Source organism: Lissotriton vulgaris, chromosome 3_1 (genome assembly GCF_964263255.1).
Source record: "Lissotriton vulgaris chromosome 3_1, aLisVul1.2, whole genome shotgun sequence".
NCBI lineage: Eukaryota > Metazoa > Chordata > Amphibia > Caudata > Salamandridae > Lissotriton > Lissotriton vulgaris.
In genome coordinates, this window is record NC_141689.1 from 920,140,997 (window position 1) to 920,162,287 (window position 21,291).

Here is a 21,291-nt window from a genome sequence, read left to right on the forward strand (position 1 = left end):
CATTTACAACAAAGTGACTCAGCATAGTGCTGCAAGCCATTTTGCTGTGCCACACTTAGTCACTTACAAAGTACAGGGGATGCGTCATATTTACAACAATATGACGGATTCCTGTGCTCCCACCTCGGCTGGTGCACAATTGGCTTCCATGCGCCAACGCGGGCACCCTTGCAACATGGTGCAAGGGTGCCTGTGTTGCTCAGAGATTATTTTTCTGCAGGAAGGGGTACCTTCCAGCACAAAAACCATCACAAGAGGTGATTTCCTCTTACTATGTGTGCTGCAGAATGCAGAAATCATAGAAAGAGGAAACAATGAGGAGAAATAAAAACATTTCTCCTCGTTGTGCCTCCCCTATGCCTTCCCGGGGGTATAGGGGGGTAGCATTCTGATACATTCTCAGGTTTACAATTTTTTGTAATTCTGGGAATGTGTTAGGTTCCATGGGTGATGTTTGGGAACACCCACAGCAACACACATGGAACGCCGCTTTAATGCCAAGTATTGCTTGTAAAAGGCCTTATTTACAAGGACAGGAAAAGCCACGCAGGTTGGCTTTTTGTGTCCTTGTAAATATAGGGCAGCAAAATGCCCACCCGGTTTCGTCACAAAAAGTGACACACCGACGGTGCAAGGGGCTTGTAAATATGCCCCTATGTTTTAAAAGAATGAGAATGCTGGGTAAACAAATTTGTCATTTAGGAAAATGTGTTATTAATTGCAAAGGATATGGACTCTTTCCGAAGTAGTATGTCTGCAAACTCCTGTCTATTGGGAATCTAGTATCCAGTTGTAGCACTTGACTTTTTCAAGTAGTGAGAGGCAGAACAGTCCAAGGCTTACTCAGAGTAGGTGATGTGCTAGTACCAAGTCTATAGGCAACAAATAACATCCAATAACTCTTTGTCTAGCTGGTATGTTTACTTATAAGAAAAAGTACATTACTATAATCAATACTAGACATTAATTTATATGATGTCATGTGGGAATATCTATGGGTCACAAAAAAATTGAGTACTTCAAAAGAAAACCTGCCCAAGTGAAATGATACTCGGATACAGTGAGAATCCACTGTATTCACTTACTAGAAAAAAGCTTTTTTGAGACCCGTCACCCACCAGGGTTGCTCCTATGTGGCATGCTTCATCATTGGGTTTCATCCCAATCCTTTACGGATTGAGGCGTGCTTTGACTTGACGATTGTGCAGTAGCACTAACTGGTTGCATGTCAAAAAGTGAAGTGGAGGGGACTGTTAAAAGTGAGGTTAAATATGCCTAACCAGTGGGCCACTGTTTTATTCCCGCCCACAGTTGACAAGGATAAAATCAGGGATGATGACTGGAAAAAACAGACCTTAATGAGTCGGGTTATCTCAGTAAAGCATACTATCTATGGGAACAACCCCCCCCCCCACCCCCAATAGTTTATACTCCTTCGTGAACCCTAAACCCTATAACTACAATACAGCACACATGCACTAAATACAATATAATAGAGTGTATTTATCAAAAGGCAGCTCCCTTTCTACTCTTGGTCAATGACGCAAGTACTGGTAGAAGCAAGTTTAAGTGTTCTTCCTGTACATGCTGGCTGCAGGTGGGAGGCTTGCTGTCAGGTGTGCCTGTCCCTCCCAGACACTACCATGTGGTATGGAGGAAGCATCTGACACACTCTCCAGTGCCTTTGGTCCCTTTGAAGGGGGGCACACAGAGACCCACAATTAGAGAGCACAAATGTTGGTTATTGCATCAGTTTATTAAATTGTAGTGTTGGTTGACAGGAACTGGGGTTCCCTGCGAATAATGAGCATTTATGGGGAGGTGGCCCACTCACATACCCCCTTTAATCCTCCATTTTGTTTGCACCAAACGTTTGGTTTTAGTTCTCCCCTGGAGTATCCTGGTGGTACAAGGACTAAATCTGCTTGTGTCGAACTGGACTCGGTTCTTCCATTGGAGGAAGCAGTTTTTTGGGGTACAGAAGGACCAGTTTGGAGGGGAAAGATCTCCTCTTGCTTCTGGTGGTCAGCTTTAGCCACCAGGACTGTTCATTCAAGACCTCCTCGGCTCTTAATGTGCCTTGTGCAACACATATTTCCTGTTTGGGCACCAGGCACCTCTTCTGGGAGCAGAGTCTTTGTCAGCGGACCCCAAGGTGGAGTGGCTTCGCAACCTGGAAATCAAGGGGAGTCCTTCTTGGCCCTCCAGCAGGTCGATCCCTCTGTTGTCCTGTAGACACCAGATGGGGCCAAAAACAATGGCCCCAGAGAAACAAATTTTAGTTTCTGTCAACTGAAGTCAGATGTTCTTGAACTTATCATTGCAGAAGGGATCAGGTGTGTTGTCTCCTTCAAGTGGCCATTCCTCAGCGTCGCTTTGCCCAGGCCCAGATTGATCTCTCTCTCTTGTGGAGGAGTTTGTAAGCATTTGTGGAATGTTCTATAAGGTAGGCACCTCTGCCCAATTCTAGGGTAACACATCATCACTCCACCCATGCCCCACCGTCCTGCCCACCATTTTGGAACAACAGGGGGAATCGAAAGGATCGACAGAAAGATCCCTCTAAAATTAAGTTTTTCAACTTCTATGTGTGCTGCATAAAGCAGCACACATAGAAGTTACAAAAAGCAATTTAAAGATTGTTTATGTGAAGGAAAGTAGACCTTCCTGCACATACACAATATTCCCCTCAACGCAGATCCCCTATCACTAAGATGCAAGCGTGCCTGCGTTGGTGCTAGGCTGATACATTTAGCGCCATTATAAGGGGAAACGCAGGGCTGTCCCATATTGTTGTAAATAAAGTGCAGGCCTGCTTTTCAGAAGTGGCAGAGCGTGGCATTAAGCCAAGGAGGCTAACGCCGCGCTCCGCCACTTCGCATTAAATATGCCCCTAAGTGCCTTATCTTGAAATTCATACTCACTCAGGAAAAGCATGAAAAGAGATTAAAAAGAGAGTACAACTGTGAAACTCCCTCAAAGCGGAGCTAAAGAACATCTCAACATCCCAAGTTTGACATCTTTCAACAAAACCTTAAAACCCACCTACTGAAACAGACTTTCCCCTCTTCAATCTATATGGCCTAGACTGTCCCGACTAGTTATAACGTCTGGACCCCAAGGAGCAATGAACAACTTTAGAACAAGGTTCAACCCTAAATTAACCTTTTATCAGATTCCAAACCTACCTCAATTGATCCAAAAGCAAAGGGGATCCACCAATATTATTGATTGTCCCACTTTGTGGCAAAAACAATAAGAAGGGACTCCTGTCACAACCTAGTGGGTTACAGAACAATGAAATAGGCAAATACATATATAAGTATAACGATGCTGGCTAAATTTGCTTAGCCCCAAACAGGAAAGACATCAATATAGAAAAGCTTTCCTGGCACAGGATAATACAATAGGGCCTGTTCACAAAGGTAAACTTACACATGAGTAAATCTACACATGTAAGTTTACTCTTACGCTTTTGAGTAATTTTACTACTTTTGGCTATTCTTCATTTAGGAGAATGAAGTTACTCAAAAGTGTTAACGTACTTGTTAAACCCCTAAAACAGGGGGTAGAGCAAAATGAGCAGGACTTCGACTACATAGAAAATAAGGGAGGCAGGCAACTTTTTAAATATTTACATAAAAATAAATGTAATGGTAAAAAATAAAAAATAACTAAAAAGAAGTATTTATTAAATAAAAAAAATGTATTATCATTTTTTCTGCTGCCCCAGTGGCAGATATCTCCATATGGTAAAGTACAGGGAAAATTTGAAAAATCGAAATTATAGTAAAAATACATTTATGGTAAACATTATTATAAATTAATGTTCTAACGTATTTTAAATGTAGAAAAAAAGGAAAATGCTATTTGTAAATAAATCCCATTAATTTCATGTTTATATAAAATTTATGTTACATTTAATTTTCAGAAATATTGAAAGTGAATTCCAACTTAAATATGTCATATTTGTAAATGTACAGAAATGCCATATATATACATACATGAATAAAAAATTGCCACGCCTGAAATGTAACAATAAGTGATATTTTTACTTGCCTTTCTCTTTTTATAGGTTAACATGGTTATGTCGCTCCTGGGCATGTTTTGTCCAACTTTATTTGATGTAATTAGCGGTTTGGAAAACTATCATCCTAGAATAGCACTGAGATGGCAACTGGGACGTATCTTTGCTCTATTTTTGGGAAACCTGTACACGTTCCTTATAGCCCTGATGGACGAAATCAATCTGAAGGCAAGCAGCTTACATTACGCTCACCCTCACGAGATCTAATTCTGAAAGCTACCCATAAAGGGATGCATCTATTGTGCCAATATTGTATTGTTAACCAGCCTTCTTTCATACTTTTAGCGAGAAGAAGAAAAGATTGTGATGTATAATATGACTATATGGGAAGCAAGTTTGTACAATGGAACAGTATCTGGAAACTCCACTGCCCCTCCTTTTCAAGTGGATCCGTCCGACGTTCCCAGAGGGCCCTGCTGGGAGACAATGGTTGGGCAGGTAATACTCGATATAGCCAAAAAAAACCTTGGGCAGGCCTGCACTTTGTTCTTTACAAAATCAAATTCAAAAAGATCCCACCTGTTACATCAAGTGCATCATACTCACAGATTTGTCCTTGAATATGGCTTACAGGTTGTCTAATATTTCCACAATAGCTAACGTCATAAATTTGACAGAACTTAATTCACTAAGTTATATTATGATACAGCTTGATGATAATATTACTATCTTATGTATGACTACGTGTTGTATGACTCATTTAAATGCATCACTGAAATATTCAAGTAATAGGCAAACAAGTATTCATGTTTATTGAAGATAGATATTATTGAAAGATTGCCTTATGCCATGGTGTCCCGTTTCAGGTACCAAACACAACTGATGTATCTGCCCCGGTTTAATCCTTTGCCATCACTCCCTCCAAGAGCTAGACATATGCTTCATAAAAAATTTTATTTGCAGAATTGTCCACGAGGCGATGGCGGTTACACGAGGTCTAACTACCATTTTTATGTTCATAGCTGCAGGCAAAATGGAACCGCAAGAGTTGTCCCCATTCCCACGCCTGTGGAAGAAAGTGTTGTGTATCATAAGCTATGTCAGATTTAAGGCAGACGAGTTCTGTCATGTCAATAAAGTAGTCATTTCTAGTTATTGCACACCCATTATTATCTTTTTCTGTCTGGACATGATGTTACAATAGAGGAGAATATGATGTGTTGATATTACCAGTCAATGGCAGCAATCACCAGACTAAAAAGAAACATAGTAATAACCTATGAATCTTAAAGACACGTGCATACATGCAGTGGTTACACATTATCTTTTTATGAGTTGGGCTATTACTTGTGACCCAGAGTAAGCTCAAATATTATGAGACTTGTTTTCATTGAGCTGCTTATGTGTATTCACAGGAATTTGTACGCCTGACGGTATCTGACATAATGACTACATACATAACCATTCTCGCCGGAGATTTCCTGCAAGCTGTTTTTGTCCGTTTTTTCAATTATTGTTGGTGCTGGGACCTGGAATATGGATGGGTGAGTTGCATTTTCTTTATTTGTATTATTTAATTGTTACTTGCACAAAGATAATGCAATATTAACAGTAGGCAATGCCAACAAGAATGTGCTTGTCATTAGCACTCTGCAAAGTTTCAAAGTCAGGAGACTCACGACTTTGTAAGGGTTGTGATGCATGCAAAGTTTTCTTTTTTTTAAAGGTAGCAAAATTATACCCGGAACACATGAATGAAATACTGTGTTTCTTTCAATTTCTATAATGTAGTCCAACCAAGCCAGGCTTACTCTTTTGCATGTGAGCTTAAAGTCTGCATCCAACTCTTAACTTCTTACATTCCCAACATAGTTAATGCACAGCTATATTTTGGAAAATGCTGCCCTGCTAGAAGGAGCTTGCCACGAGGAGCCTGGACAGGGTTTTTGAACTCAGAAATTGGATTCCTCCAGCCATGGAAAACCTCAGGACGAGCTAGGTTTCGAGCCAAACCAAGCTCACCAGCTCAATAGCTGCAAGTAGTAATAAATAACTCCACACCATGACTGAACAGTGTTTCCAGTGAGCAGCCCTCGCTTATTTGAAATCCTGCCGCAACCAGCCACCCCTTCATAGCTCGACCCAATGTTTGCCACCACCTTGCTGGAGTTTCAGCACCATCAAGCTTCTTTGATCCAGTGACTGAGCAAGCACAGTTGGATCAATAAATCCCACTCAGTGACTCATCATTTTCATGGCTACTTTTTGACGATGTCGAGACAGATCTCCAGGGCTGGCTCTTTGAGCCTTCCATGAGGCTCCTGGTGAATTCAACATTGCTTTATTGGGTACATACATCAGTGTTGTCCATCCTCCTGAGCTGATATTAGCATTGCACTTTTAAAGTGGACCTGAGTCTATTTGGACTTTGGTGAAGGCCTCACCTCACCCATCCACCTCCAAACTATGCTCCACTTAGAAGATGTGACTGATTGACCATGTCCCTTCCTATGGCCCACATTCTAATTTGTAACTGAGGAGCAGCAGGCAGACATTTGCAAAAGCTATCAGGGTGTTAAAAGCTATGCGCTTATCAGTGCTTTTCCAATGCCAGCTCATGTTACATGTGTTGATAGTGGAAAGCTAGTCCAGAAACCTAGATGGACATTGAATCCACGGTTTACCAAAGATGTAGCTCAGAAATGTCTGTTTTTAATACCCATTTGATAATGTGTTAAGAACTTTGGAAGTTTTTAACATGATTGTATGATAGTAGTTTAACACCCACCAAATACCACCCTTACATGTAATGTAGATCTGCCTGGATTAATACTAGTGTTGTCCAGTGCTGAGATTAAATTGTAGTTACTGTAAACTTGACCCTCCTGCATTAAGAGAACCAAGCTATGTCCACTCACAAATCATGAGAAATGAAGAGCAATCTAAGATTCATTCAATATTCCCCAATGCAGAATTACATAAAGGGAACCTTTTGGATTGGTTGATGATAGTCGTTATCAAACTTGACAAGATCCAAACAAACATTGATATGCTTAACACATCCCTTTCTGCTGATTTGACTTTCAGGACAGGATGACAAAGATACACTGAAAAGGGCCTCATCTTAGGAAATCCCAGGATATAAGATATATATATGTAGGGGCAGCTTTGTCCCGAAATCTGTACTCTGTGTGATCCCACAAATCCTAGGGAAAAAATAGAAGCCTACAATCCAGCGATCTTCACTCCCAGAGATCACAAACAAACTAGCGTCAGGAAACTCATGAAGTAAAATATGAAGACCAATACATAGTATAAGCATGAGGTGAGAGTTATGAGATCATTTCTGCAGAAAACAACTCAATTGACGAATTGTTTCTTAGAGAACGAGAGCATTTAAAATGCTGTTTCTCCAGCAAAGAATTCCTAAAATATGTCACTTGTAGAAGCTGCTTGATCCTTTATGCAGCTGTTTAGTATGGTAAACTAAGTTAAGGCAAAATATTGGACCATATTCTACACGTCTTGCAGAAAATGTATTAGTTTGCTGACCACTGTTATATTTGTTACAAAGTTACATTTAAAACATACGCAATAATCGACAGACTGTCTATTGGTTAGTGCCTGTCTATGCGGAGCACAGCATACAGACACATTCTATTTCATCTTTCTCAGTACTGCTGATTATGTTCTCAGATCCCCTAATGGTGGATGCGACATTAAAAGCTACATAATGATAATAATGATGTGGCTTTGCCTTCTGCTGTCAAAAGTAAAATCAGCTATGAACTATATTGGATCCTTTTCTACAGTGTGTCTCTTATCTTGCTTTAAAAAACGTTAGTTCATTTTCACAAACTTGCTTTGAACAATTATGCACTTTACATCATATCTGTGTAAATGTTTGCTAAACTTTTGCAAATAAATCGCACATAACACACACTAACATGTATGAGACACGTTCTTCTCACAGAAACTAGTTTAACCTTGTGGATCACAGTGTCTTAGACCCTTATTACAAGTTCACCAGTGGACCGCCGATCCTGCTGCCAGGGTTCCACAATCCCTGGCACTGTTGCAGCGGTCTGAGACCCGTAATATGCTGGTGCTGTCACTGCAGCACCCCCGAGCATATTAGGAGTTTCCTCACCTCCACAATTTTCATGGTGGTCCTACAGGACCCCTGTTGCCTCTGCACCATGGGGTGCATGCAGGGGGTGTACATGTTCAAGTTTAGCTTTATTCGATTTTAACAGCACATAAAAATAATAAAAGCGGGGGCGTGGCCAAGATGGCGGCGGAGTAGGACGTGCTGTGAGTCCCCTCCGGCGCCAGGCCCTACACAGCTTCAATTTGCATCGGCCCCGGGGTCCCCCTTGGGCTGCGGGCTGCTCCGGAGTGACCCGAGAGACGGTGGCCGCCAGAAAGGAACCTCACGGGGCATCGGAGCTGGATTGTGTCGCCTGCAGCCGACGGAGGCTCTAGCAGCTGGTCGGGCCGCTACGCGAGCCCGCGGCAGCACCAGGCCTGTGGAGACGGAGGAGAGCGGAGGACAGCGGAGTCGCTCTGGGTGACGTGCCTGGTATAGCGGAGGCCGCTGGACCCCCGGTAGAGCCCTGAGCTGCTCGGACATAGACGGCCCGGGAGAGGGAGGAGCCTGACGGCCGGGCGCCCCAGCCGCCGCAACGAGGCCGGCCAGCTACTCGAGGCCAGGGACTGCGGCCTAGAGCGGAGACCGGAGGAGAGGCCCCCGACCTCACACAACTGCTTGGCCCCCTGGCGTGTGGCTGAACCCTGAAGCGGAAGATCGGCACAAGCAGAGGGAGTGCCTCCTGGGGCGGCGGTGAGTGCAGCGACCCCCGGTGGGGACAGGGAAGAGCCTGGCTGGGCCCCTGGGTTGTGTTCCCGGGCACGGAGGCGAGGAACAACGCTGGTGGCGATCCCTGTGGCAGACTCTGCTGGGCTGGGGCGGGCCACGTGGCGAGGTGGCCGACTTTGGGGAGACACCACTGGCAGTGGTACGGAGGCTTTTTGTGAGGGTTTGACCCTTCCCCCCCCCGAAGCGGGGGCAGCACACTGGCATTGAACATTGGGAGCACGAGGTGGTACAGCGTGGACAGCCGGGGGCTGGGAAGCCGACAGCGAGGAGCCTGCACGCATGGTGGGCTGCAGGACCCGGTCAGTCACGGAATGTGCGCATCTCACACCGACACTATCTCTGCCTATTGGCGATTAGTCTGGAGTTGCAGCGGCAAACTAAGCCAGAAGCGAAATACCTGCCTGAATACTGTCGCACCAGTACGGACATTGGCACCCAAGCTTGAACTGTGAGCGCGGTCGGCCTGCGCAAGGGGGTAGTCCTGCCTAATCGCGACGCTATCTCTGGCGGGCTGGCGGGGTACGCTGGGGGACCTGCTTCTGATCACTGGGCCAGGCGGCCGACCTGCCTGTGTTGCTTCTCCTGGTTTCGATCAGCTGGGGGGGAAGGACTGCGCTACCCTTGTACGCCATTATCGGACTTACCTGAGGAGTTGGGAATACCTTGCCTCCGCCACAACTGCGGTTCCAGGATGGCCACCACACTTCGCAAGGGAAGGCCGGGGAAAGACGGAGCCCCTAAATCTTCGCAGCAACCGGCCTCTCCGGGAGCCAGTGGCTCATCAAAGCAATCGGATGACGAGGCACCTGTCACTAAGGCCTTTATGACAGAGCTCTTCGTCTCCATTAAAGAGGATATCTCAGAATTGCGTGCGCAGTTGGCGTCCGACTTGAGGGAGGTGCGGAGAGACGTGGATGGCATCGGAGAGCGAGTGGCGACGCTGGAGGATCACGACCTGAGTGTGGCGAACGATGTGCATCTGCTGCAACAAGACATCATCCGCCTCACCGAACAGAACCTGGATTTGCAAACCCACACCGAGGATTTGGAAAATCGTTCCCGAAGGAACAACATTCGCATTCGGGCGGTGCCATGGTGAGGAAATATAAAATTTTATGGTCAGAAATGTTCCCTAACGTGTACCCCACCGTCTCCATGTACGAGCTTAAAGTGCATGTAACTTCCCTCCTGTGCCAGCTATGAAGACGCAAATACATTTGCGTCCAACGTTAACATGTCCTCTTTCAGATCCGCCATGAATGGATCGATAATTCAGTTCCTAAGTATGCCTTGCCAACGTCTTTTTATGGTGCACTTCCACGTTTTCCCTAGTCCTGCAGGGCTAAGCCCTGATTTCTGCCATCAAGCCCTTTCTGTTCTCTGCCTCCTGAAAAGCTGCAACGTGGGATGCCTCCCTGACCTCTGTCCTACTCCCTGCGCGGCGAGCGGTGCCCGGCTCGGCCTGCTTGCCTGCCAAAGACAGTATTTTGCCTTCAAGTTATCAGTATAGCCGAGCTCAGCTCCTCGAAAACACATTCCAGTCTAGCAGAATAGATAAACATTTCCCCGGCTGCAGAGCAAAGGGCCCGGCCTCTCTGTCTCCATGCAAGTAATTCATTGCTCCTGTTACTATGGTAGGCCCATGGCCCTCACATTACACGCAGACATGTAGTCACATATGCACGCATTAATAGTCAGTATAGAGTAGCCTCTGCCCGAGAGACCTTTCCTTCTAGATAATATAGTTCCCCAAACACAAGATATCAGATATGATTTAGGAACGAGTTGATCTGACATGCCAGACTTCTGTCTCTTTCCTCTAGTGCTAAATGTCAAGTCCCCTGCACCCTCCAGCCTCACGTCAGTCACACGTCATGCTGCTGCGCGCGCATCCTTGCCATAGATTTCTGCTGACACTGCAAGATTCCACTATGTATCCACCCACTTGTGTCACTTTCATGTGACGTTTCTAGCACACGCCTCTGTGTACGCCCTAGTGCACGCCTTCTGATTACGTATTGCTACGCACATGTGTTCTTATCTCGTTTCTCTCAGCTGTTACGCCTTCTGTAATTCATCACCATTCTGTGCATTAACTATAAAAGTTATACTCTGTCAATAAAGTATGCTCTATCCCTTCCTGATACTTTATGGTGAAAGGAACATGATATCCTGGTTCGAACCATTCCATTTTATGGAATAAAACCCATTTTGAAACTCAGCTGCCACAGACTTTGTCTCTTTATTTTCGATTGAGTTATTTTATTGAACTTTACCGCATAGAAATTCCAACGGTAAATCACTATTTACCACATTAATTTGGCGCCCGAATAGGGACCCCTCCCCCACCCCACGCGCCGGTAGGTGCGTTGCAGGCTTTGCCCCCTGCCCCAGCCAAGACGGACAATTACGCGTACCCGCAGGATTTCCTGTATCTCCCTCAGGCCTACGGAGGTGACGGAGACTGCGATCAGCACCCAGACGAGGCGGTGAGGAGTGCGGAGGATCCCGACCAGAGCCCAGCCAAAGAGAACAAGGTCCGAGGTATCTAGAGGCCCACCAGTTCCGAAGTATCTACGTCACGAGTCGAGTCGAGTCCAGTCCGGTCCAGTCCAGTCGAGTTTCCGAGGCCTTCCGTTCCGTGCTTCCCGGTGAGTACCGTTGCTGGGGACGCATCTAGACGGGTGCATTACTATGTATCCGGTAAAGACGGGTTTGGGTACACAGACCCGGTCTGCACTGTTTTAGCAGTGTATCTGTACTGTTTAACAGTATATCAAGATATTCAAGTGTTCGATTTTTGTTCTCGTTTTAGAGTCAAGGGTAGTCAATATGTGTTCAAAATGTTTTTATGTGATTAATGTCGTGGTATGAGTGACTGTTTGATATACATTACTGTGTTTTTGTGTCAAAGGTGTGTTCAGGTTCAAGTAAGTATCAAGTACCGAATATCAAGATGCCATTATTCAGCAAATTAAGACAGATAGGAACTAGGAAAGGGATACTAGAGGAAGCAATTCCTGTCCCACCTAGGGACACTCCTGGAAATTTTATGTACCATAAGCATGGCTTCGAGGCCATACTGTACCTAGATTTATGGGCCGATTATACTAAGAACCTAGAAGAGAAATATAGATGGCCCGTTACGGGGACATGGGATGCAGATTGCATCATGAGAGTAGAAGAAGCGCTATGGAAAAAGAAAGCCAGACAATCTCAGAAAGATGCCATAGAATTGTGGCGTAAAGAATCGCATAAACGAACAGAAAAAGAATTCAGAAAAGCAGAGAAACATAGGGAAGATTCAGAAAAAGCCCGAGAAAATGAATTAGTTGAGGAAGGTATACGAGTCAAAGCAGAACAAGTAGACCGACAGCGAAACACTCTTGCGAATGGTATGTATCCTCTTCTGCCCGAGGGTTTACCTAAGGCCACCCCGGAAGTACCAAAAGATCTGCCCCCTCCATTAGTTCCGACTAAATTACGCCACAAGACCGCAAAGGACATATTCCTTTCTTCCTATTTAGACGACGTAGCTCCCGCATATACAAATCCACGTGTCCATGCGCCACCTGCTGATGGCACCCCGCCCCGAGATAATCAACCACTTCCGCAACAACAAACTCCTCCTCCCGTCCCACATCCTGCGCCTATTCCCCCAGCCCTTCCTGCACCTATTATTCCTGGCATTAATCCACTAAATCCTTTTGGACCTGGCACCTCAGGAGGTGCGACAGGAGGTTTTCAAACGCCGCCACAAACACATAGACTGACTTATAGGGATTTAGCAAAACAACGTACACCTCAAACAGTGAATTATGATATACTTAAAGAGCCTCTCACAGACTGTAGATATGATCCAGTACCCGGTAAAGACGACAGAATGATGCTAGCATCAGTACGTCTACGACGAGTTGCAAACTATTTAATGTTACTACCAGGAATGATTGACCATCTAGACAGAATATATCATTTTGTCCAAACGGGGGAAAGTCCTGAAAGTATTGGCCAGGCCATGGCATACCAGGAAGTTGACACTCAAAGTATGATATTATGCTTCTTCATAAACTGCTTGATAAGAGACCAAGATAGGCCTGGTGTAGACAAAGAAGAAATGAACGCACTTAACAAATGGGGTCAGAATATAGCAGACGGAAACATGATAAACAGAGTTGTATAGAAAACATGTACAAAAGGATCCGAAAAGTAGTAGTTAAAATACACGAAAGAAGACAGCCTGAAAGAGAAATAGATTCAGACAAGAATGAATCCTCGGAGGAGGAGGAACAACCCGAGACCACAGCACAAACATTGCAATTACCAGCTAAAGAAATGATAGCATATGTAGGTAAGGGAAGACCCTTTAATAATACAATGCGTCCGGTACGTCCAGAAAGTAAGAGACTTTTTCAAGCAGCCATGTCAAATCCGAGGACTCCTGAACATTTGTTTCAGGCTACCGATAAAATACTTAAAGATCGAATGGGGTACCATGTACTCAATTCCATGGATGAACAAGAACTAGCTCGGTCCGCCGTACAATGGGCTGACAATTCTAGTACGTATAATGATGATGTAGTAGCTCAGACGTTTTTGAGCCTTTCCCCTGATGAACAAAAATTAGCTAGTGTATACATGATTCAGCATCTCATTACGTTGTTTAAGAGCCAACATTCTGATCCGGGTCCCTTACCGGACATATTGGTAGAACTGCTCTCTAATAGGTGGAGAGGCCTAGGTACCGATCTAATTAAAGAAATTCTAGAACAGAGACTCAAGTATAATACTTTTCTGAAACCACAGTTTATGTCAGCTCCACCACCCCCAGAAAGAAAAATGTTTTACTTCGACAGACAGAATCCCTTACGAGAAGTACATCCAGTAAGAAAAGAAGATGACACACTAGAACGTGTATATGTATATACACCCCTCACTAAAATAGAATTGCTAGAAATGAAGAAACTAGTACCCAGTCACGATAAAGACCCTGCAGGTTTTCACCGAGAAATTAAAGATATGCTACTCATGGGTGACTACACGTACTCAGATATTATGAAAATGTTAAAAGTATTGTTGCCAGCTGGCATTTACGAGAAACTCAAAGAGAAAGAATGGGAGGTGGGAGATAAAAAGATTAATTGGACTGAAATAGAAGACGAGGAAAATGGTCGTACTCCAGGGTTAGGCCTTGGGGAAAAAGCCAAAGCATTACCAGGATTAATTGTACAGGTTTTGCCAAGATTACTGACAACGAAAAAGGAAGACTGGGACGCAATCTCAGCCTGTAAACAGAAACACGATGAAGACACTAGTGATTTTTATTCCAGATTCGAGAAATGTTTTATTATTAATAGCGGCCTGAAACCAAGTAGCGAGTCATACCCGCACCTTTTTGTAACCAAATTAGTCGAGAATTCCCTGCCCCAGGTTAAGAACCGTGTATATAAAGTCGAGAGTACATGGCAAGCAAATACGCCATCCCAAATGTTACAAATGTTACAGTACCACCAGAATAGAATTAGAGAAGAACAAGATCACGAACAAAGGCGTATGAAAGACACGAAAATGAAAATGCTAGTTGCTCAGTCAGTCCCAGCTGACGGTCAGAAAAGGGGTATGACACAGTCTAATAAATTGGCGGCTCCTGTTAAAGGGACATGCAACTACTGTAAACAGCCAGGTCACTATGTAAATGAATGTGCCGTCCTGAAACACAACATATCCACAGGTAAAACTAAAGAGAGACCCCGTCAGCCTAGACAGGACCAGATCCAACATCAGGTCCAGCAACATGTTCCACAGAACACCCAGCCAATGCATGCTCCCCAACAGACAGTACAGACAGTAGCGGCACAACAGCCACAGCCTATTGCCGCGACACAGCAAGTTTCACAACAGATGTACCAGTATGCACAATCTGATTACCCCGATTATCAGCGATACACATGAAACAGCCTAGAGAGGGAAGTTGGCTTGCCTCTTATTGAAGTACCTGTAGATCAAGAGGGTCCTTATGTACATAGTCAAGTATTAGGAAAGGATAGAAAGTTTCTGATTGACACAGGGGCAAGTCGAACAACGATAAGTCACAATGAGGTTCCAGGGGCACCCCTCTCAGGCTCACAGAATGTTTCCCTTGGTTTTTCAGGACAGCCTATTGTTAATGAAGTATTGAAACCTGTTCCCCTAGCAGTTGGTCCATTGTCACGCACTACAGACTTATTACTCACAAAGTCATGTCCAGAAAACTTGTTAGGTATCAAGACACTGAAGGCTCTAGGAGCGGTCATATGTTGTTCTCCGGAAGGAGTTAGACTATTTCTGCGTGACTTTAAAGGTCACTATGTGTTACGAGATTTTGATGACAGATTGAAAAATGTACCAGACCATTTGTGGGCGAAAGGCCCAACTGATGTAGGTTGTATGCACATTACACCATACCGTGTTACACTCAAGCCAGGTGTTGTTCTGCCCCGAATCCGGCAATACAAGTTACCACCCGATGCTGTAGTGGCTTTACTGGAAATCATTGAAGAGCTCATTGCACAGGGAGTGGTTGTCGAAACCGACTCCAATCTATGTAATTCCCCTATCATTCCGATTCTTAAACGTACTGACCCAAATGCACCACCAGTTTATCAGTTGGTGATTGATCTGAGAGAATTAAATAAATGCATTGTGCCACAGTACCCTGTGGTCCCCGACATCTCATCCTTATTGACTGCTATTGATTCAGAGGCGACGTTCTTCACTGTAATTGACCTCAAGAACGCCTTCTTCAGTGTCCCCATTGATCCGGAAAGCCAATATCTCTTCGGATTCTGTTTAAATGGCCGAAGCTTCAAATTTGCACGCGCACCTCAAGGATTCACAGAAAGCCCCAGCATCTACAGCCAAGCATTGAAAAGACAACTTGACAGTATTCAAATGCCAGTTAACACTGCCCTGCTGCAGTATGTCGATGATCTGCTGATCACCGCTCGTAGCGAACCTGAATGTGAACACGCATCACTGACAGTCTTACATTTTCTGGCAGACAAGGGACACAAGGTTTCCCCTTCAAAGTTACAATTCTGTGTTCAGCAAGTGGTGTACCTTGGGCACTTGCTGTCCAAGAGGGGGAGACAGCTAACACCGGACCGCATCGAGTTAATTGCACACTTACCGCAACCCACGACACAAAAGGAAGTGCGGGCCTTCATTGGCCTCACCTCTTACTGCCGACAATGGATTCCCCAGTACGCATTTCTAGCCAAGCCACTTATACAGTTGACAACACAGGAGGCAGCGACTTCGACTGTCCTCCCTTGGACTCAGGAACACACACAGGCTTTTGAAGAATTAAAGAAAGCATTATGTCAAGCACCAGTTTTAGCAACACCATGTTACAGCAAACCTTTTACACTCTTTGTTACAGAACGTGATGGTACAGCGTTGTCTGTCCTCACACAAGATCAAGCAGGTTCACATAAGCCTTGTGCTTATTTTTCAAGTACATTAGACCCAGTAGCCCAGGCTCTGCCTGCGTGCTTAAAATCAGTTGCAGCAACAGCCTTAGCAATCCGACAAAGTGATTCCATAGTGTTAGGACATCCTCTGACAGTACAAGTTCCACACTCTGTGGAAGTTCTTTTAAACCGAACACAGACTCAACACTTGACTATAGCACGACTGACAGGTTATGAATTGACATTGTTCCAACCACACATAGAAATCAGACGCTGTAACATACTCAATCCTGCCACATTGTTACCCTCGAACATAACAGATCCAGCTCCACATGACTGTATAGAGATCATTAATGCAGTAACAAAGCCCCGACGAGACTTGACAGATGTTGCACTGACTAACCCAGACCTGACACTTTATGTGGATGGTTCATGTATGAGAACAAGCACAGGCGAATTAGTGGCCGCATATGCAGTGACCACTGAAACTGAAGTCAAAGAAACACACCGTATTGATACATTGTCTGCTCAAGCTGCAGAGCTTATCGCTCTGACCCGAGCCTGTATAATAGCCAAAAACAGGAATGTTAACATATACACAGATTCACGTTATGCATTTGGAGTCGTACACGACTTCGGTGTGCTCTGGCAGGAAAGAGGTTTTTTGACCTCTCACGGAGCCAAAATACAACATGGTCCCCTCATTCAAGCACTGTTAGAAGCAATACATTTGCCATCAGCCATAGCCATCATGAAGTGTAAAGCACATACTAAAGTTACTGACACCATTTCCCAGGGTAACGACCTGGCAGATCAAACCGCGAAACACACAGCTCTGACTCATACACATGCAGCTGACATGACAAAGACAATAGTTCCGACACCGACACATTGCATGACAGTTAAGGATCCTGCACTAGATGTAATTGACATACAGACACATGCTACTCCAGACGAAATAAAGAAATGGACTGAACTAGGAGGGATCCAGACAGATCAGGGATGGATGACGAAGGGAAAAGCCACATGGTTTCTCCCCGACTCTATGGTTCAAGTTATTAACAACACTGCACATAGTCCAGCACATCTGGGAGAAAAAGCCATGTTAGACAGTTTACAGAATCTCTGGTACAACAAACATTTACGAGCAGCAGCAAAACAGAAAGTGCGTACTTGCATGATCTGTTGTCAGTTCAACCCAGGCAAAAGCATTCCCGTAGAGCAAGGTGGATTCAATCCTCCCGATTACCCTTTTGAAGTCCTCCAGATGGATTATATCCAGATGGAACGATGTCGAGGATTCAAATATGTCCTCGTAGTTGTTTGTGCACTTTCCCGTTGGACAGAAGCATATCCAGTCCCAGATTACACTGCTCCGACCACTGCCAAGCAGCTGGTTCGCGAATTCTTCCCACGGTACGGTTTGCCTCGTGTCGTGTACTCAGATAACGGCCAACCATTCTCGTCCGAATTAATGAAGCAGGTTTCACTCTTGCTAGGATATCAGTGGAAATTCCACTGCGTCCGACATCCCGAGGCAGCAGGTCTCGTGGAACGCCACAATCAGACACTGAAAACACGTCTTGCAAAAATCTGTGCCGAGAAAGGGGTCGACTGGATAGTCGCCTTGCCAGTTGCATTATTTTACATGAGAATGGTTGCACACTCTAGAACAGGGCTATCCCCGTATGAGGTGGTCTTTGGTAGGCCACCGAATATGTGGGGGACGCCTATGCCAAGAAAGTTAACTGATGTTGATAGTAATATGTTGACAGATTACCTTGCCTCCTTGATGTCTGCACTACAATCATGTCGTTCACAGGTAGCTGCAGCCTTTCCCGACAACACCGAGGTGAAGCCGCACGAGATTACACCGGGAAGCTTCTTTTTGTGCGCAATTTCGACAGGAAAAGCCCGCTGGAGCCCCGCTGGCAGGAGCCGAAGCTCGTCTTATTGACAACGAGGACGGCAGTGAAGCTTGAGGGCCGCAAAGGATGGGTCCATATGAGTCATGTTAAAAAACTTTACGGATCACCGCCAGAGACTGACTCTTCCTCCCCTTCTAAGGACTGCCCAGATTCCAGTGACTCTAAACTCCCCCTGGTAGAGAAAACTCCTCAACAAGAATATCGTTTAAAACTGAGGTCTAGCAAGTCAGACAGTTTAATTGTTTAAGTCCTCCCCTAGGTGAATCGGTTAGACAGTTTCTGACATGTACCCGTTAGACCCCAATAGAGAGAGATATAGACAGAAACAGCTCAAGAAACGAGAATATTGTAAATCTCTTCGTAGTCACTGTATAGTGACATTATTGATTATGTTTTTCTGAGTCTTACGATTATTGCTGCAAGTATTCTGTTACACATGTATTTCCCTCTCTCCATACATGCACATTTCTTTTCAAACAGCACTGTCGAGCATACTTTCAGTGAACTACCCCCTCATGAGTTGTCTTACCGACTTGCGCTGCGCAACAATACTTTTATCAGTATGTTACATCATTCTCATCAGACCAGCAATGCTACAAATTGTTGGATATGTGGCCGACTTCCTCCCTATCAGAAATACAAGGGAGTCCTGCCCCTCTTCCCGTACCCGTTCACACATAATGGTTCCTGTGGTGCCTGGTTTAGTTTAATAAATTCTTTAGACTCTGAGTCCGTAGTCTACAAAGGCAGTTGGATATGGGGAAATCTGAACACAGTTCTGCATAAAGTATGTTACCCTAACAAGGAGGGTCTTCCACAAAGGACAGGGACCGATCTAGAAAATGAAGTATATGGATTAGGGAATTATACACTCAACCTCATGATTCTAAATGTTCAGTCTGATACAGGACCAGACTTACCCTCTATGTCAGTATTACCCGTCAAAGGCGAATTATGTGTCAGAAAAAATGGTTCAGTACCTCTAGGTCATAGTAAATGTACTACTGTGATCGAATTCAGTGATAAAGGCAAGTCTACATTCAAAGCTACCCGCCATTCCTATTTCATTTGTGGTCATACAGCCTATATACGTTTGCCACTAGATTGGGACATGTTACATTGCATTCCTTCTGCCACCTGTTTTTCTAGCTCCACCTGATTATCATAGAAACTCCCGGCTAGTGCCTAACAGACACAAGAGAGATCTCCCGCTTGTCGACTATACTGAAACGGCATGGGAACGATACACAGATTTCAATAAAGGTTTCTTTCCCTATTTAGGTGCTGTCTTTAATAGTAAATCTATACGTCACTTAACCAGAACCCTCGAAGCAGTAGTGAATGAAACTACTTCCGCCCTAGGTAACTTGACCGAGGAACAGTCTGCTATGAGACTTGTCGTTCTTCAAAATCGTCTCGTCCTTGACGTCATCCTGGCCGATAGGGGCGGGGCCTGTAAAGTCCTCGGATCGAGCTGCTGTGTTTTCATTCCTAATAATGCACCGTCAGTATATAAAGCCATTACACGTCTCCATAAGATTGCAAGTCAGATACACCAGAACCCAGGTACTTGGACTTGGTCCGGTTGGTTCTGGAGCGTGTTATCAGCCTGGGGTTGGAAAGTCCTATCCTTCCTCGGAATAGCCCTTCTCATAGTATTCAGTTGTTGCCTATGTATACAATGTGGGCCGGCGATTTGCGGCTTGTGCGCCACCTCCTGTTTTCCTCATCCAAGTCCACATTCTAAATCCCGTCTGAAAAAGGAAGAGCAAATGATGTTATATGAACAAATAGATGGACTAATGAGGATTGATGTATCATGAAGGGTCCGTGGGGAACAAGGAGGGAATGAGGAAATATAAAATTTTATGGTCAGAAATGTTCCCTAACGTGTACCCCACCGTCTCCATGTACGAGCTTAAAGTGCATGTAACTTCCCTCCTGTGCCAGCTATGAAGACGCAAATACATTTGCGTCCAACGTTAACATGTCCTCTTTCAGATCTGCCATGAATGGATCGATAATTCAGTTCCTAAGTATGCCTTGCCAACGTCTTTTTATGGTGCACTTCCACGTTTTCCCTAGTCCTGCAGGGCTAGGCCCTGATTTCTGCCTCCTGAAAAGCTGCAACGTGGGATGCCTCCCTGACCTCTGTCCTACTCCCTGCGTGGCGAGCGGTGCCCGGCTCGGCCTGCTTGCCTGCCAAAGACAGTGTTTTGCCTTCAAGTTATCAGTATAGCCGAGCTCAGCTCCTCGAAAACACATTCCAGTCTAGCAGAATAGATAAACATTTCCCCGGCTGCAGAGCAAAGGGCCCGGCCTCTCTGTCTCCATGCAAGTAATTCATTGCTCCTGTTACTATGGTAGGCCCATGGCCCTCACATTACACGCAGACACGTAGTCACATATGCACGCATTAATAGTCAGTATAGAGTAGCCTCTGCCCGAGATACCTTTCCTTCTAGATAATATAGTTCCCCAAACACAAGATATCAGATATGATTTAGGAACGAGTTGATCTGACATGCCAGACTTCTGTCTCTTTCCTCTAGTGCTAAATGTCAAGTCCCCTGCACCCTCCAGCCTCACGTCAGTCACACGTCATGCTGCTGCGCGCGCATCCTTGCCATAGATTTCTGCTGACACTGCAAGATTCCACTATGTATCCACCCACTTGTGTCACTTTCATGTGACGTTTCTAGCACACGCCTCTGTGTACGCCCTAGTGCACGCCTTCTGATTACGTATTGCTACGCACATGTGTTCTTATCTCGTTTCTCTCAGCTGTTACGCCTTCTGTAATTCATCACCATTCTGTGCATTAACTATAAAAGTTATACTCTGTCAATAAAGTATGCTCTATCCCTTCCTGATCCTTTATGGTGAAAGGAACATGATATCCTGGTTCGAACCATTCTATTTTATGGAATAAAACCCATTTTGAAACTCAGCTGCCACGGACTTTGTCTCTTTATTTTCGATTGAGTTATTTTATTGAACTTTACCGCA

The 21,291-nt window shown here is 44.8% G+C and overlaps 1 protein-coding gene across 1 annotated transcript in view; it reads left to right on the forward strand.

Annotated features, from left to right (window-relative positions):
* The window catches only part of LOC147727211 (transmembrane channel-like protein 1), a 371,185-nt gene that overhangs the window by 258,026 nt on the left and 91,868 nt on the right, over positions 1–21,291 (forward strand). Inside the window, exons 12-14 of the mRNA XM_086963587.1 lie at positions 4,076–4,255; positions 4,373–4,525; positions 5,443–5,571. Coding sequence (XP_086819713.1) covers positions 4,076–4,255; positions 4,373–4,525; positions 5,443–5,571 — 462 coding nt within the window. The remainder of the gene's footprint in view (positions 1–4,075; positions 4,256–4,372; positions 4,526–5,442; positions 5,572–21,291) is intronic.